At 44.4% G+C, this 17,032-nt stretch overlaps 1 protein-coding gene across 3 annotated transcripts in view; it reads left to right on the forward strand.

Moving 5' to 3' along the window:
- The window catches only part of LOC135911545 (1-phosphatidylinositol 4,5-bisphosphate phosphodiesterase classes I and II-like), a 590,731-nt gene that overhangs the window by 263,972 nt on the left and 309,727 nt on the right, over nt 1-17,032 (forward strand). For all 3 annotated transcript variants that reach the window (XM_065443866.2, XM_065443867.2, XM_065443868.2), the window contains 3 exons: nt 5,797-5,994; nt 10,675-11,237; nt 11,930-12,037. In XM_065443866.2, coding sequence (XP_065299938.1) covers nt 5,797-5,994; nt 10,675-11,237; nt 11,930-12,037 — 869 coding nt within the window. The remainder of the gene's footprint in view (nt 1-5,796; nt 5,995-10,674; nt 11,238-11,929; nt 12,038-17,032) is intronic.

The following is a 17,032-nucleotide window of genomic DNA, read 5'->3' on the forward strand; positions in this document are numbered from 1 at the left end:
AGAATGCATGCAAAGTCGACGGCTTTCTGCTGCAACAATCTGCCAGATAGCAGTGTGCATGCTTGTCCAGGAACCACTTGTACACGGCCTGGTCCATGTCTTCAAAAGCCGCAGCGGCTACAGTCTTGTGCTCCCCTCATGCTCCATTCTTCAGCGCCACCAAGGTGCTGTCTTTGGATTTTAAAGTGGTTTACAGGAAACTGCACGGTATCTCCGAACTCGACAGCGATATCCATCTTCTTTTTTCCAGTTGTTGCTTCTGTGATGATTTGAGATTTCTCTAAGAGCTTGAGAAACTTGTGTTTTTTAACTCGAGGAGTCATTTCACAATGCTTACTGCCGCACACAATGGCCAAGCACGACGAGGACAACGAGGGTTGCGAAACAAGTTGCCTGGCAGCTTTTGCCAAAGTCGCAGCTGGAGGTCAAGCGGCATCGTATGATTGCCAGCAAAAACGAGTTATGCGCTACAACTAGCCCCTAAGTGAGCAACAACAGGTGACAGCAAGCAAGTTTCTAAAGTGATTAAAAAACATGTTTTAGCACATTTTCTAATAGGATTTCCCTTTTTATGTTATGTTGAGACCATGCAAAGGAAACTGGTGACCCGCTATGGCAGAAATTTTCGTTGTTGCGGGGCTGCCGGTTGAAGATGTGTTCTTGTTGAGCGATATGAAATATTTGTACTCCTATGTGCCTCCGCCAGGAACTCTGAAATATTTTGTTGTGAGAATTTCATTGTTGAGGACTTTCGTTATCACGGAGTTTGACTGTACATTGTAATTTGGACATGTTGTAATGTTGTGCAGATGTAGAAAGGCGCTGTTGACTAATGCCATAGAGGAAGTGATTAAAACAAAGAAAATTCCGCTTGGATGGCATGAAAGCAAGAGGAACCTCATCTGCTAAGGCAAGGGCAATAAGGATAAGATGAGCTCATACAGGCTAATTACAGTAATGTTGGTAATAAATATAATGGCAGTGCAAGCCATAAAATTAGAGCTGTCAAAGTGGGTGAAGAAAACATATATTGGGGAAACTACAGCAAGCAGAGACCAGGTAGGCACTTAGCGGATAATATTTTTACACTTAACTCAGTGCACAGAGATTTCAGTAGCTCAGAACAGACATTTGTGGACGTTCTAGATTGTAAAGGAGCTTATAACAGTGTGGACAGGGACTTAAGCACGAAGGCATAGCCAATAACTTTTTGGAGGTGTCGAAGGAGATATGCGGAGAGTACCACCTACAGATTGTACAGGAAGGCCAGAAATGCAATGAAGTTAAGGAAATTCACAGATAGCCCAAACAATATGCCTCTATCTTGATTGTTGTTCAGTCTTTGTTGTTAAGGGCGTAGAAAGGCAACTGGAAAACTGTGAATTAGGGTTTGATTTATCCTACATGCGTAATGGGCAAAGGATGCAACAGAAGGTCTCCGTACTGATGTATGTGGACGACATAGTGCTACTAGCGGACAATAAAAGAGATTTTTTACAGGCACTCGCCAATATCTGTGGCATTGCAGTGGCAAATCTAGGCCTATGTTTAGCACAGGCAAATAGGGAATTTTTATCTTTAATGAAGATACGAGTGGTGTCAATTCAACAGCAAGTAATATCCATAGTCAAGCAATATAAATAAACGAGGGAAAGACGTACTCAAGCACCCACCAAGAGAATCTGAAAATAAAGGGGAAGTGGAATGCTGTAATAATGAAACATAAGCCACTTTGGGGTCACAGAAAATTTGAGGTCGTGCGTGGTATCTGGAAAGGAGTAATGGTACCAGCCCTAACGTTCACAAATGTCATTCTGTGCATCGGATATCTTGTTGGGGTTGGAAGTTAACCAGAAGATTGGTGGGCCAGTCGGCTGTGGGAGCCCATGGTACAAGCAACAATAAAGCAGTGCAGGGTGGCATGGGTTGGGCCTCTGTGGAAGTCAAAGGACTGCTAAACCCACAAAAGAGAGGCGGGAATAATACGCATGATTGGATACCGCATGGCCAGTTCTCTTCACAATCCTACTATTTTCTATGTTGTAACCTCCCACCTTTATTCACTATTATTCATTTTTTATTATTATTGGTTATCTATGCTCTTTATGTTCATGCTTTATGTTTATGTTCAACCAGCATGGATTCAGAAAAGGCTTATCTTGTGAAACTCAGTTGCTCGAATTTACAACAGAATTACATTCCAGCATGAATAACAAACAACAGACTGACTTTGTATTTTTATAGATCTTTCCAAAGCATTTGATCGTGTCGCTCATTGTCGCCTCATCTCAAAAATATCCCCGCTCCGGCTGGATTCATTAACTTTATCTTGGCTCCGAAACTTTCTCTCCTTGCGGCAACAGTTCACTGTTGTTAATAACCACTCATCGCTTACTTCTGATGTTACTTCTGGCATACCGCAAGGCAGTGTCCTTGGTCCTCTTATTTTCTTAATTTTCATTAATGACCTTCCACAAAACATGTCATCACAGATAAGGCTTTTCGCTGACGATTGCATTTTATACCGTACGATAAAAACATCTGATGACCATTTAGTATTGCAGAACGATTTTAACCTTGTCAGTTTCTGGTGCAGTACGTGGCAGATGACCCTGAACTCAGATAAATGTGAAGCTATTTCCTTCTCGCAAAAACATTCAAACTCTCACTTTTCTTACATCCTAAATAACACCGCCATACCTCCGACATCGTTCTACTAGTACCTTGGCATTGAACTTACAACTAATCTTTCCTGGAGTGCACACATAACAGCTGTCTGCGCAAGAGCTTTGAAAACTCTGGGTTATCTTCGCCGGAACTTGTGTAAATCCCCTGCTACAGTTCGTAAATTAGCATATCAGACTTTTGTTCACCTGCAGTTCGAATTTGCGTCTTCAGTATGGTCACCACATCAAAATTATTTAGTTGATATGCTAGAAATAATTCAGAACAAGCCATTGCGCTTCATCACAAGTAACTATGACAGAACTTGCAGCAAAACTAAGATTAAAGTAGATATTTCGCTCCAGCCACTTGAAACTCGTCGCACGATAAGTCTTCTTTGCCTTTTCCATAGATACGTCCATGGTAACCGACCTCATATGTTGCAGCTTGAAGTACCAGCGCGCACGTCACGTCGCCTTAACAATAGCCATGGTTTGAAGCGCATATATGGCAATGCACTGTCATTTAACGCATCAGCACTGCCACGTGCGGTAACCATATGGAACAGTCTTCCTGATAACATTGCGTGCTTAACAAATCACGATGCCTTTCGCAAAGAATTGCAAGGCTTCCTGTAGAAACATTGTATAAGGATGTTATTCACCTGCTTTCCTTCCCTGTTTTTCACACTTGTATTTTTGTATTTTTTGTGTGTATGAGTATATTACTGTGTTTACGCTGTCTAAAGCTTAGCCTAGATAAACATTTATTGAACTTCGCTTTACTTATCTTGTCAATGCCTGTATTGATATTTATATTGTTTACTCCTGTTGAAACACTTACTTTGTGCCCCCCATATCCAATGCCCTTAAATGGGCCTGTAAGGTATATTAAATAAATAAATAAATAAATGTCATCCCCTTCCTTACTTAGGCTAATGAGCCATCCTGTCAATACTAAATGAGCTATTCATTCGTTCATCCATCTCACATAGTTAGTTGCGGGGGTTCTGAAATGTAACTGGGGTTTATTTATTTTATTTTTATTTATTTCCGATACTGTTAAGCCCTTACAGGCTGTTATAAAGCGGGAGTACATTTCAAACACATTTACGCAAGAAACATTTCCAGCCTCTGCAGAAACATTTAGGCTCAGTGGCATCCTGCAAACACGTTGGCATAGAGTCTGTTCCACTCAACAATGGTTCTTATGAGACGTGAAAATTTGAATGTGTCAGCCATTGGTACCTTGGCCTGAATGGCATGGGGGTGATTTGTACGAGCTGATACTTGTACCGGACACCGTAGATATAAGTCTGGATATATTTTCAAGTTTTTATTATAAAGCTCGTGCAGGCATTTCAGCCCCACTGTTTTTCTTCATTGAGACGACGGTTTTAGATCTATCCTGTCAAGGAGCACAGTCATGAATTGTTTTCTATCGTAGCATAAAAAAATGGCGCATTTTTATCCCAGTCACACAGGCACATTGCATCGTGATCAAGTCCGATTCGGATTGGGTGCTTCTACACAGGCACTTTCGACCACAATTTTGCACGATTAAAATCCAATTGATTGTGAATGTAGGCTGTTTTCAGAACCGTCATGCTGACTGAGCTCAGCCAACTCGATCCAGATTGTTAGACCATGCAGCAGTGACCATTCTTGATCATAGTGGGAAAATTTCATCAGGATCGGGCTTGATCGCTATCCCCAGGGGCCGTGTTGCACCGGTATTGAAGCACAACCGCGAGCCAAAGCGATTCAAACTGCCACTGCCCTCCTCTTGCAACACAACTCGCAGAGTGAAAATGTCATACGTTATGGTCCGTATTCTTTTCACAAATGGTCTGTACCTAATCATACACCTGTGCTAAACCATTCAACTGCTTACAGTTTGCCGCTACAGAAATGGTACCAATCAAGACGCATGTCCAAACACTCACGTGCTGTCAAACACAAGAAGCACAATGTGTGTCACGCGCGCAAATCGCGCAAATAAATGCGTCACTCAAAGGACGTGGAAGTAGAGCTGCAGCAATACTCTCGTTGTCACAAGTAAACTGTCATGACTGAGCTACAAGGTGAAACAAGAAAACTACCATGAGTAATGGCAAGCATTCAGGAAAACGACAGACCTTGGCACTCCGTCTTGATTCTGCTGATGGGGGTTTTTTGCCTGTGCACTTAGTAGCCTAAGTAGGGAAGGGGATGACATGAGCATAAAGAGCACAAATAAGCAATAATAATAAAAAAACATTGTAATGAGCCACATTATAGTAGTGAATAAAAGTGGGGGGTTGTAAAATATATAGCATTTAAAGAATGGGTTTGGCGGTCTCGCGTCAGGCATGAGGTTTTTAAAAATTTATTTGTTTACTTATTATACCCTCAAGTTACAGTTGTACATAGTATAGGGGTGGGGGCAAATGTAGATACAGAGGCAAAACACACATACCTGATTACAGATACAAAATACAAATAAGAGAAAAATAACTTTAAAAGAAAAGGTCAGAATCAAACACGTGGAAGTCAGTAATTAATAAAAGGAAAAAAAGAGAAGAGAAAGAAATGAAAGAAAAGAAAGAAAAAATATTGGACTGATAGTGTTAGATAAGTAGCTTATACATGGCAAACAACATGGCAAATATGGCGTGAAAAATTTTGAGAATGGTGAACAGAAACATGGCTAGTGTAAAAGAAATACATGGTATAACTCAAAAATAAATATCAATAAGCTCAAATAAAAGTATTAGCCGATTGCACATATCCAGTTCCTTGATATCCTATGCCTATGCGTTGTGTGACTTGGGTGTAGTTTTTACGATGATATATTGCAAACACTGTCAAGATGCAAAATAATTACTCCTGCAGCCATTTGCTGTATTTGTATGTTGTTGGGATTTCTTATATCGCACAATGTGCTTGTGCATATGTGCATCTTTTGTGCCCCACATTCCTCTGGCATAAACAAGTTCTTGCATGTGTCAGTGTGAGCATTCAAATTTGCCCGGCTTCAGAGGCTGCTTCGTTCAGCGTGCATGTCAGAACAGGCAGGCCAAACATTAGTGTGAGGCTGCGCATGCTCACATGGTGTCTTGTGGCAAGTGATCTCGTGAACGCCCACTTGCAGCCCAGTACGAGCCAAACAAAAGCTACGTGGCCAAGGGTCTGTTCTCCGTGGACGGCTTTTTGCGTTACCTTATGGGCGCTGACAACCCGATCGTGTCACCAGAAAAGTTTGACCTGAGCATGGACATGGACCAGCCCCTGAATCACTACTTCATCAACTCCTCGCACAACACGTACCTCACTGGACATCAACTCACTGGTGAGGGCAACAACCGGTCTGCACTATTCTCAGACTGTGCATGGATGGAGGGTCCCCTGCTAATGTTGTCTTGAAAGGACTTTCAGGAGGAGGCCTCACTGTTTTACACTGTAAGACGCACAAAAGCATACGCCTTGAAAAAAAAAAAAGGAAAAAGACAATAGGAAGGTGCGTTGCTCAACTGGAATGCATATTTTATGATGCTGTCATAGAATAGGTAGTTGAGAATAACTTTTCATCTTCCTGTAGTGTTGTTGAGTGGAAATACGGGCGGGAAGAGACACAGTGGACAGAACAGATGCTCATCCTGTTTGCTCCATTTCTTCCCGCCCGTATTTCCACTCAATGACACTACATGGTGCACCAACTGGCCCAACAGTCTACGCTTCTGATATTCATACTCCTATCTTGTGCAAGAATCTGCGCTTCATGATCAGTGACCAAATCTTAACTTTCAACATTGTGGTGTCTATCCACACAATATTCCATAAAATTAACTAAATTTTCTCGCTTGTTGGAATACCTGCACTGCTCCCCTGGTAGCACCTTGCAGTCATGTGGCTAAAGTTGTTAGAGCTTTGATGCTGGGACATCATAATGGGTCAATTTCTTGGTGGCCGCTTGATTTAAGTACAACTGCTTGACTGAGCAAAGCAACGTTATTTGGGTCAACACTCTAGATTGTTGCAGGTTGTTGGGCTAACTTTAGTCTGAATCTTTATTCCAAGCATACACTTGCACATACAGTAAGCCCTGATTACAACAAAATTATCAGAACAGAAAATGTATTTATTATAAGCGGTATTTTGTTAAGAGCAGAGAGGCTGTAAAAAAAAGCAGCTGCATATACTCCAACAGTCTCATATTGCTGGCATAAGAAGCGAAAAAAACGTCACAAGATTACGCTACTCCCTAATGCAAAATTTGAGCGCAGCCGTATGAGTGCTTTCATTTGGCTATATATTGAGGCAAAGAATTAGAGAGCGATATCACCGCATTGACTGGCAGTCTGCGAGTGCCATCAGCCCCCTCACAGAGGGAGGGGCAGTATGGAAATGCTGGCACGATCAGTGGCAATCGAGCCAACTGCGGACAACGACGAACTATCAAGCAGGGGCGTGAGTGTGTTCATGCAGTTACGCTGAGGGACGCCGATGCTCATCCTAGGAATGGTCATCTAAGAGCTGCACTCTAAAAAAACATACATGCTCAGTGCAGATGCTCATTCATAGAACACAGTAAAGGCTAAAGTGCAGCAGTGGTGAAGCGTGACATACACAGTCTGAATAAACAGAGAGAATGAGCGTGCATAGGAGTATAAACATAAAAATGAAGTCATGAACATGCCGTGTATGATTTCATGCATGCAACACGAACTCTGTTAGACCTAGGTTGTTATCTATGCCGTGTTTGGGCTGCCCTGTCTGGAACGACTTTGTAGTTCACGTCACTAATGCGGCGCAGCACTTTGTATGGACCAAAATACCAGTTCAGCAACTTTTCATGAAAGCCACGGCAGCAAACAGGGGTGTACTCCCACAATTGGTCTCAGGGCTTTTAGGACACCTGTCAGTGGCAGATGTTATAATGCTGCTCATCTGCATGATGATCGACCCATGTGCAGCCACACAAGCTGGCGAACTTCCTCAGCACGCTCGGCAAATTCTTCAGCATGAGCAATTAGGCGGTCGGCATTTTGATGCAGAAGCGTAGAGTCCAGTACAGTCTGAACTTCGCGGCCCTAAAGGAGGAGAAATGGTGTGAAGCACGTTCATTGTTTCTTGTACAGCAGTATTATGTTTGAAGGCCATGTAAAGCAAGATGCGATCCCATGTTCTGTGCTGGATGTCGATGTACATGGAGGTCGTGTCTGTGATGGTGTTGTATAACTGCTCCGTAAGATTGTTAGACTGCACACAACAGCGTGTTGGCGTCTTCGTGTTTGCAGCCACACTTACAAAATGATGTCAGATTCCTGTAGCTGTAAACTCCACTGTGCCAATCATCCCAAAGGATCCCGTACATTTGCCGAACAACACAGAGCATGGCGGTCTGTCATCACGTAGAAGGGATGGCTGTAGAGATAATGGCAGCACTTTGTGATCACCCACACGGCTGCGAGAGACTCTATTTCTCTGGTAGAGTAGTTTGCCTTGGCATGGTATGGTGTGAGGCTGGCATACACTATTATTCCTTTAGTGCCATCTTGGCATTGGGCGAGTGCTGTGCCAAGACCGATGTTACTGCCGTCAGTATGCACCTCGGTGTCAGCCTCGTCATGAAAATGTGCCAGGATGGGTGCTCACTGCCTGCATTGTAGTTCAGCAAAGGCCACCCGTTGCTTATTCATCCAGCAAAATGGCATGTCATCTCTTGTAAGGCGAGTCAGGGGTTCTGCTATCTTCGAGAAGTTTTCAATGAAATGGCAATAATACACACACAAGCCCAGGAAGCACCGCACGGCCTTTGTATAGGCAGGAGGAGGAAATGCTTCTACAGCCGTAAGCTTGTTTGGATCAGGTCAGACTCCTCTATCGCTTACGGGTCCGAGAAACTTTAGCTCTTCATAACCAAGATGGCACTTTTCTGGTTTAAGCACGAGATTAGCCGATCGGATTGCTTCAAGCACTTTCTGCAGGCGATCAAGATGCTGCTCAAATGTCTCGGAAAAGGCTACTATGTCATCGAGATACACAAGGCAAGCCTGCCACTTCAGTCCAGTGGAGGACAGTGTCTATCATTTGCTGGAAAGTTGCTGTGCTGAAAGCAAGCTGAAAGGAAGTCCACACAGAAAAAGTGATTATTAAAAGGAAACCTGTTGAGGAGTGTCCAGAAAGCAACTTCTGACATGCCTCACGTAAAGAAAACATACTAAGTAAATACTTTATAGCAACAGGCTTATAGGGTGTATGCACCAACAGCAGTGACCGGTCAGGGCACCATGTTGGTGCATTCTGTAGCTAGGTGAAATGCTCGTCTTGTCACAAGTGTGTGTCAAATAAATGGTGTCAGGCACTGTCATGTGTTGCAGCAATCATTCCAATGTAAGAGAAAATAAGCTAAAGTAGAGGAATTGTGCATTTTTTCAGCATTTTCCGATGTGTGCACATGCAGGCACAATAAAACCAAGGAACTTTATGAACAGCGACAAAATGACGAATCTCTCGTGTCAACGTGTGTGGATCAACTTGCTGTGGATCTTTACAAATTCAAAGTTTGTTCTTGGAACATTTTAGCAAGTATGTCAACCGTCAGTTATTTGACTATGCCTATTTGTCTCGTGCAAGCATGTCAGATTGTGTAAATGCACATTTTTCACCGTGGTTTTCCATGCGGGGCCATTTGCGCAAATGTAGCACATTGTTTATATAAAATAAGCATTAGTATCACTTCTAGCTTGCATATGTCACTGTGTAGTCTTTAATTTGGAAATGCGGCATGTAAACTATGCTCCACTTTACTGCACTTTTGGGTTGTAGACCACCTGTGAGAACTCTTCAATGGCTCCATACTCGGCTCTGCGGCAACACATGTGGCCAGCAGATTTGATGTTTGGTGACTGCAGATTGTTCTGACTACGCGCTCCCAAACATTTCTCCTCGAGTGCTCCACGGCAGGTGCATTCAGCACATACCCCAAATGTTGCGACGGAGACCAGTCGGGGTTGCAGCCATCGAAGAGTTCCGAAGGGTGGCCTACAACAAAAAACATAGTAAAGTGGAGCCTTGTTTACATGCCGCATTGCCAAATTAAAGGCTATGCAGTGACACACTCAAGCTATAAGTGATTTTAGAGTCAATTTTATGTAAACAATGTGCTAGTTATGTGCATACGGCCCCACTTGGAAAACCACGGTGAAAAATTTGCATGGGCACTATCCCACACACTTGCACAAGACCTGTAGGCATAGTCGAATAACCGATGGTTCCCACACCTGCTAAAAAGTGCCGAGAACAGACCTTGAATTTGTAAGGCTCCACAGAGAGTTGATCTGTACATGTTGATACAGCAGGTCCGTTGCATCGTCGCAGTTTGGAAAGTTCCCTGGCTTTATCGCACGCGCACATGCACACTTTGAAAATGCAGAAAAAATTCACATTTTCGTTGCTTCGTTTTTAGCTTATATTCTTTTACTTTGGAGCTGTTGCTGCAATGCATGAAAGCACACGACAGCATTTATTCGACGTGCACTTGCAACAGTATGCGTGTTCTTATCGCTATGGAGTGCACCAACATGGCACGCTGTCTGGTCGCTGTCATTCGTGTGTGCACCCTATTGGCGGCTGCATAGCATGACCTTCATGTCTCACCATTCTTATTTTTTTCTCTAGTCCACTACGTAGCCCTACTTCGTCAGAGTGTTAGTTGCATAGGCCTTGTTCATGTGCTAGTTCATTTTGCTTCTGCATTGTGTCTGCTGCCCTTCTTCACATCTACATGTGCAGGGATGGTTAGTACTAGAATTTTATACCTATTTTCTTTTTTCATCATTCTTGTAGAAGAGCATTATGACTGCGTTCCGGAATAGTTGACTCATTACAAAAGAGAAGCAAACTGCACAAAGTGTATGAGATTCCTGAAAGAAATAACACAAATGAACCGCACTAGTCTTACCTCATTCTGCATGTTAATTCAGTTATGGCAGGGATCCCTTGAGCTGATTGTTTGCGGGCAACGCAGGCAAGTCGTCGGTCGAGATGTATCGCCAGTGTCTGCTGGCAGGCTGCCGCTGTGTGGAGCTTGACTGCTGGACGGGCCGCAACTCAGATGAGGAGCCCATTGTGACACATGGCTACACGGTGGTCACCGAGATCCTCCTGCGAGAGGTGATCGAGGCCATTGCCGAGAGTGCCTTCAAGACCTCTGACTTCCCCGTCGTCCTGTCCTTTGAGAACCACTGCTCACCTAAGCAGCAAGCCAAGATGGCCACCTACTGCCGCAAGCTGTTTGGTGACATGCTGGTCACTGAGTCCCTGCCATCGCACCCTCTGCGTCCGGGGCAACCCCTGCCTTCGCCCAAGCAGCTGCTGCGCAAGATCATCATCAAGAACAAAAAGAAGCACCACCATGCACGACATCACCCTCATGCAGGCGGAGCCAAGCCACCTCCGGCTGCCTCTTCCGCTGCGGCTACGGCTATGGCTGCAGCCACTGCTGCTGCTGCAGCACCCGTCGAAGAGGAGGATGATGATGTCTCGTCCCCGCTGGACCTGGCTGCTGTTCCACAAGTTGACACTGGAGAGGTGCCCCTTCTTCTGGTATTCTCACTTATAGCAAAGTCGAGAAAGGCATTTGAAGTGCAAAGAGGCTATTTCAGAATACTTTGTCACAAAAAAGTACTTCAATGCATTCAGCAGAAGCTGAGTTACTGGCAATCAAACACAGCCTCCACGGTGCTCCTGTTCCTTCCTCAATGCCTTGGACTGTGAAGGCTACGGTTCAGTGGGGCTCCGCCTTCTAACGTCACCATGGTGCGCAGTTCAAATTTCATTTTGGGTGTTAACATAGACACCACGACTTGAGCCTTTGGTGCCTACAATGCGCTAAACATAAGCCGAATGCGATTGTCCTTGGTGAGCTGCAGTGCGCTTAGCCAGTGGACTCGCAGCCGCCGCGGTATCTGCGCCATGTAGCCGGCTGCAGCTTGATGTCATTTATCGGCCAATAGTAGCCGTCTAAGGGGGTGACAAAATAAGGCGTCCAGAAGAGAGTGAGGACAGGGCCTTCCGTTAAAAGGGAGCGTTTGAGAGAAAGGGGACTTCGTGATCTGCTTGCGAACTCCACACACAGCGTACGATAGTAAAACTTGCCTGAGATGTTCACAGCAGCATATGGTATCCACGGATTATGGTATTTCACCGATCCCGAGAGGTGATTCAGGGCCCCTTTAAGTCTGTGCCGTTTTTACATTTTTTCTGTTCAACTTATGACGCAGGTGAATGGCGAAGCCAAGGGCATTGGCTCGGAGGCTGAGGAATGGGAATCCGACTCTGGCACAGAAGAAGAAGAGGCCCCGGACCGGTCGGCTGAAGATCAGAATGAAGTGAGTGTCCTGCACAGTTAGCACAACACCTTCCCAGCCACCATGGCAGCCGCAACAAGACATGTCAAAATAGCAAACTGGCCAAGCACTCGCTTGGGTTTTAAGCTTGCACAGCCTACAGCAGCAGACAGACTTGATACCCATGGCTGTTTGGCCAGCGATAGCCTCCACACTTCCCCTAGCCTGAGTAAGTTTGACATAGTCTTGCAATGTCTGTGTGACTAGCCCTAGGCATTTGCAAGAAACAATGCACAAACTCTTTTCTTTAATTCAAGGAGCAGACTGCAATACTAGAAGCCGCATTATTAAGAGCATATGGTAAGGTGCAATTCTGCATAATTCTGCAATTCACCACGATTTGTATGATGAGGCATTGATTATGCATGCATGAGGCATGGATAACAAAGGAAAACACACATGACTCAGCCTGCCTTTTGCAAGCCGATTGCACATGCAAAAGGCAACTATGTATATGTGCTCACAGGAATTTTCATGAAAGCTTCTGTATCACTGCTGTGACACCTACACCATTGACTTTGATGGGCCACTTCGTCCGCCGCATTGTGGAAGGGCACCTCTGAGCCTCGGCGAGGGGGCTCTCTGCCCAAGCGCTTGGTCTGCTCTTCATCTATAATCGGCAGTGCTGTTTAACTGTGAGACACAGAGTCCACCTCTTCCATCTTGCACTTCCATCCTTGGAATCACATCGAAAGATGGCTCTTGTTTGATAACGTAGTTTACAATACTCATGGAAATACATTCCCACTAGCAGAGCCTCTCTGTGTGTCATGCTGACTGAATAACCAACGTAGCTTTGTGTCCTTTTGGCCGAACTCAAGTAGTCGGAAGGATTGCGCTGCCATGTGCAATTTGTTGCTGGAATGCTCTCCCAGACGGTATTATACTAATCTGGGTGAACAAGCTCAGAAATGCAATTTAAACACTCTTACTAGGGGTGTGCAAATACTGAATAGCAGATTTCAAATAGAAAATTGAATTGAATCAAGAAAGAAAGAAGCTGAATATTGAATCAAATATAAGAAAATTTAACACGAACATTTATGCTTCAAAATATTCACAAAAAGTACTGCACATGCTCAGGAGGCTAATCACATTACTTTACAATGAGAATCTCACTAGCCATGAGTAATTCCCATGAATATGAATTGAGATGCTTAGTAAAAAGGAATTCCAAATTAGTATGCCTACATTGATAACCACTCAGCTTGTATACGAAGGTCTGGAAAATATTCTTTACCACTGGAATATCTGTCAAATATAATTACATGCTTTTTCACTCTGATTCTGAAGAAATAGCTAAGCTGTCCATAATGCTCATTTCAGTTTAACGGTGCGCCATACTGTGCTTAAAGGGACACCAAGGGCAGACACCAAGTCGACATGGACTGTTTAAATATCCTATTCAGAAACCTCACAATGCTTGTTTCGTACCAAGAAAAGACTTAGTTTACGAGAAAATTGCATCTCAAGGGTCTGAATGCCTTTTTCAAAATTCAAATCTCCCGCCACCCAACCAGGGAAGTGGTGACCACCCTTTGCAGTCGGTGAGTGAAATGATGCCCGACAATAGAGTTTCATACCCTAGAGGGAACTGTGACACTAGTGTCTACGGGGGGCTTTCATGAGCATTGCCTCAGCCTACATGGGAATGATGGGAAGTACAGACTTCGGATGGACTTCGATCTTTAGGCTAGTGGCACTTGCTTGTGGTGCAGTAAACGAAGCTATACTCAAATATTATTGCGTAAAATCTAATTTTATTTCTTAAGTATCGTATATAATGTACAACACGTTACATAAATACTTTGTTTAGTGCAAAACAACAGACACAAGAAAGAGGACAGGACAAGACGCTACTCTCAACCGACATCATTTTATTGCGTCACTCCTTTATGGACAGCTCAAACTAGAGGAACATGCACAGTGAGCACCATGTGGTGGAGCCACCAACATCCGATTCCAAGAGCGCACTCATGCGACAGAATCCAAAAAACTAAATTCAGTGCTGTACAAAGTTAAGGAAGGCACACTAATGCACTGTGACCCCAATGACTGAATGAAAAATGCTTCCGAGAGTTATCGGAAGAATTTTTCATTTTCGGAAATATTCTTTATCGGAAGAAATTTCATTTTTCGACCGCCGTCGCCGCACGCCGTCGCCGCACCTGTCTGTGCGTCGCCGCACAGACAGCTGCGGGCATGTGTTCTCACAATGTCTGCTGTGTGCTGGTTTGAATTTTTTTGGCATCGCTACGTACCAACATGGCCATGCCATAGTGATGTCTAAACAGCAAAGATACCGTTTTGCACCTCGATACAAAGCGGGGCATGTTTCGGCCCGCAAACAAAGTGAGAAGGAGTCTCTCTTTGCTGTTCCAGTCGACGATGAACGACACAGGGCTTTGGAGTGCGCGATTCCTCGTGCTGACAAGCCATTGCAGAAGAACTGTGTTGTGTGTGAAGCTCATTTCGACGAGAGATTCGTCGTCCATAGCTACAAGCATGTCATCAACAGCGAGTCTGTGGAAATCCCCCATGATCCCACTTCTTGCACTTCGTGACGTCTGTCGAAGTCTTTCCTTTGACGTTTCCGGTACTGTTCCTCGAACTTCCGAAGGCTCTCTTGATCCGGCAGTTCTAAGGGGGTGAGGGCCCCTTAGAATTGACATTCAATTGTAAGAGTGTGTAAAAATAAATGTCTTGCTTATTGAAGCTTGTACGAAATAGACCTTGCTTTTCGATGTGCAAGTCATCAAAATAAAGCGTTCAAGTATGGTTGGTGATGCCACACCCGTCAGCTTGGTAGAATTAAGAGGAAGCTTATTTCTTAGCCGACCACCCATCAGTAGTTCCGCAGGGCTCAGATCTCGAAGAAAACGTGGAAGCTTTCGTATGCTCTTTGAAAACCTCTTTTCCCATAAAGGACCACTGCCTTCAAGGGTTAAAGGCATCCCAACAAACAGACCCTGTTTTGTGCACAACTTCGTCGGTGGATCAAGAAAAAAGAGTGACCCTCCAGGCGAGATTTACCAGTGGACCTGAAACCCTTCTACTAGCATCGACACCAGCTCACTGTAGAGAACGATTTACTCCTCTACACTGCTCGAGTTGTCGTCCGGCCTCTTGCCAAAACAAGCCCGCATTTTTTCGAAGCCATTAGGCTGGCAAACAGTCATGGTAACATGCGGCATTGCCCTGAATGTCACTGAACTTGAAGTGTCGCATTTGCAGGCCTCCTTTACATATTCGTTGCTAACTCGACCATCTGGTGTTAAGAGCCCTGACCACGCTGAAATCGTTGGACACAAAAGTGACTCTCGGATCATTTACTACGTCATTGGCCATGTGGCCTGGAAGATGTTGAAAAAGACCAAGTGCAATGAATGTAGCAGGCTGTTGCTTCACACAGAGGACTCGAGCTTGCTTCCGGCAGAGTCATGCCTCATACGTTACATAGATAGAGGTGGCCTCCTGTACCCGTCTGAGTTCTTAGCAGACTATTGCATCATGGGCCTCATTTCTTGCCTGTCTGTGAAGAGGTCAGCTGTGAGCAGCACAAAGTGGAAGTAACGAATCAAATCATTAGCTTCTTCACACTGACAAGGATGCATTTTCTTGTAGCTGGAGAAAATGCGTCTAACTAAATAAAAAAGGAGAGAAAAGATGAAGTTCTTGAAGTTGAGATGTACTCTTAACTTTCATGATGTTAACATAGCCAACAAGGTTTTGTTTTTTATGTTATTGTACATTACCCACATTGTGTCGTCTGTTGTGGCTCTAGTAATTTCTTATTGACATTGTTACAAAGGTCCCATTAGCCAGATTGTGAAATCAAATTTGCTGTGTTTGACATAGGTAGAAATCAACTTTTGTAAACTGGTTTATGACTGTATCTGTGTTTGCCAATCAAACCTCAATGCCATGTGTGTATGCCCATTTTGGCAAAGCATATGGACTGTTCTTTTTACTTGCCTTATTTACTTCCTTTGGCTGAGTTTTGTGTAACTTGCAGTTCTCCCCTACATTGATGCATATTTTCTGTCTATTTTCTTTTGATGGTGTTTCTGACATTCAATTGTAAGAGTGTGTAAAAATAAATGTCTTGCTTATTGAAGCTTGTACGAAATAGACCTTGCTTTTCGATGTGCAAGTCATCAAAATAAAGCGTTCAAGTATGGTTGGTGATGCTTCTACCTGAATTGATACATCATGGAGAACACTGCGGCATCAAAGCGAAAACTGCACGGATGTTGTTTTGGTGGCAAGCTCATGGCAAGTCATTTGATTTGCTATCTTACAGCGCTTCGGGGTGCTAGCAGCGCACGCAGCTATTATACAGGGAAGCAAGTTCAAACATAGTTTTCAGTGCCAATACATGCTTTGCAGCGAGCCGGCAGAAGAGTGTGCCAACTAGCATTTGTTGTAATCCACACGGTATCGTGAAATAGCTGTAATAAAAAGCGGGTGCTACGTGCCCGCATGCACGTGCGGGGGGGGCGTCTCGGAGCTGACAGCAGCGCCGCCACATCTGGATGAATTCTCGCTCCCTCTCCGGTGCACCGATGCTGACACCTCTCCTTCTAGCCACCATATAACTGCTGTAGCTTCCTCCATGTGCATACCTCCATATTGTACACATAACCAGGCACTGGTGTAACCTAGTCTACCACCTGTCTTCCCGTTTTCTGCGTTTATTCAGTCAGCATAGAAGCGCCGACTGCGAAGACACGCCGAGTCCACCATGATGCCGCATTTAAAAGGAAAGTTATCATGTGCGCAGAGACGGACGGAAATTGGGCCGAATCACTAGCATTCGGAGTTCCTAAAACTTGGCAAACAGAAGAATATGTTCACCACCAAAGCAACAAGGAAGGGTTTCAGTGGACCGAAGCAGGGTCACTTCGCTGAAATAGAAGAGCTACTCGTGGAATACATGCAAGAGCAGCGAGCGGCACAGTGGCCTGTGACGACCGA

The sequence above is a fragment of the Dermacentor albipictus genome, chromosome 7 (genome assembly GCF_038994185.2).
Source record: "Dermacentor albipictus isolate Rhodes 1998 colony chromosome 7, USDA_Dalb.pri_finalv2, whole genome shotgun sequence".
Taxonomy (NCBI): domain Eukaryota; kingdom Metazoa; phylum Arthropoda; class Arachnida; order Ixodida; family Ixodidae; genus Dermacentor; species Dermacentor albipictus.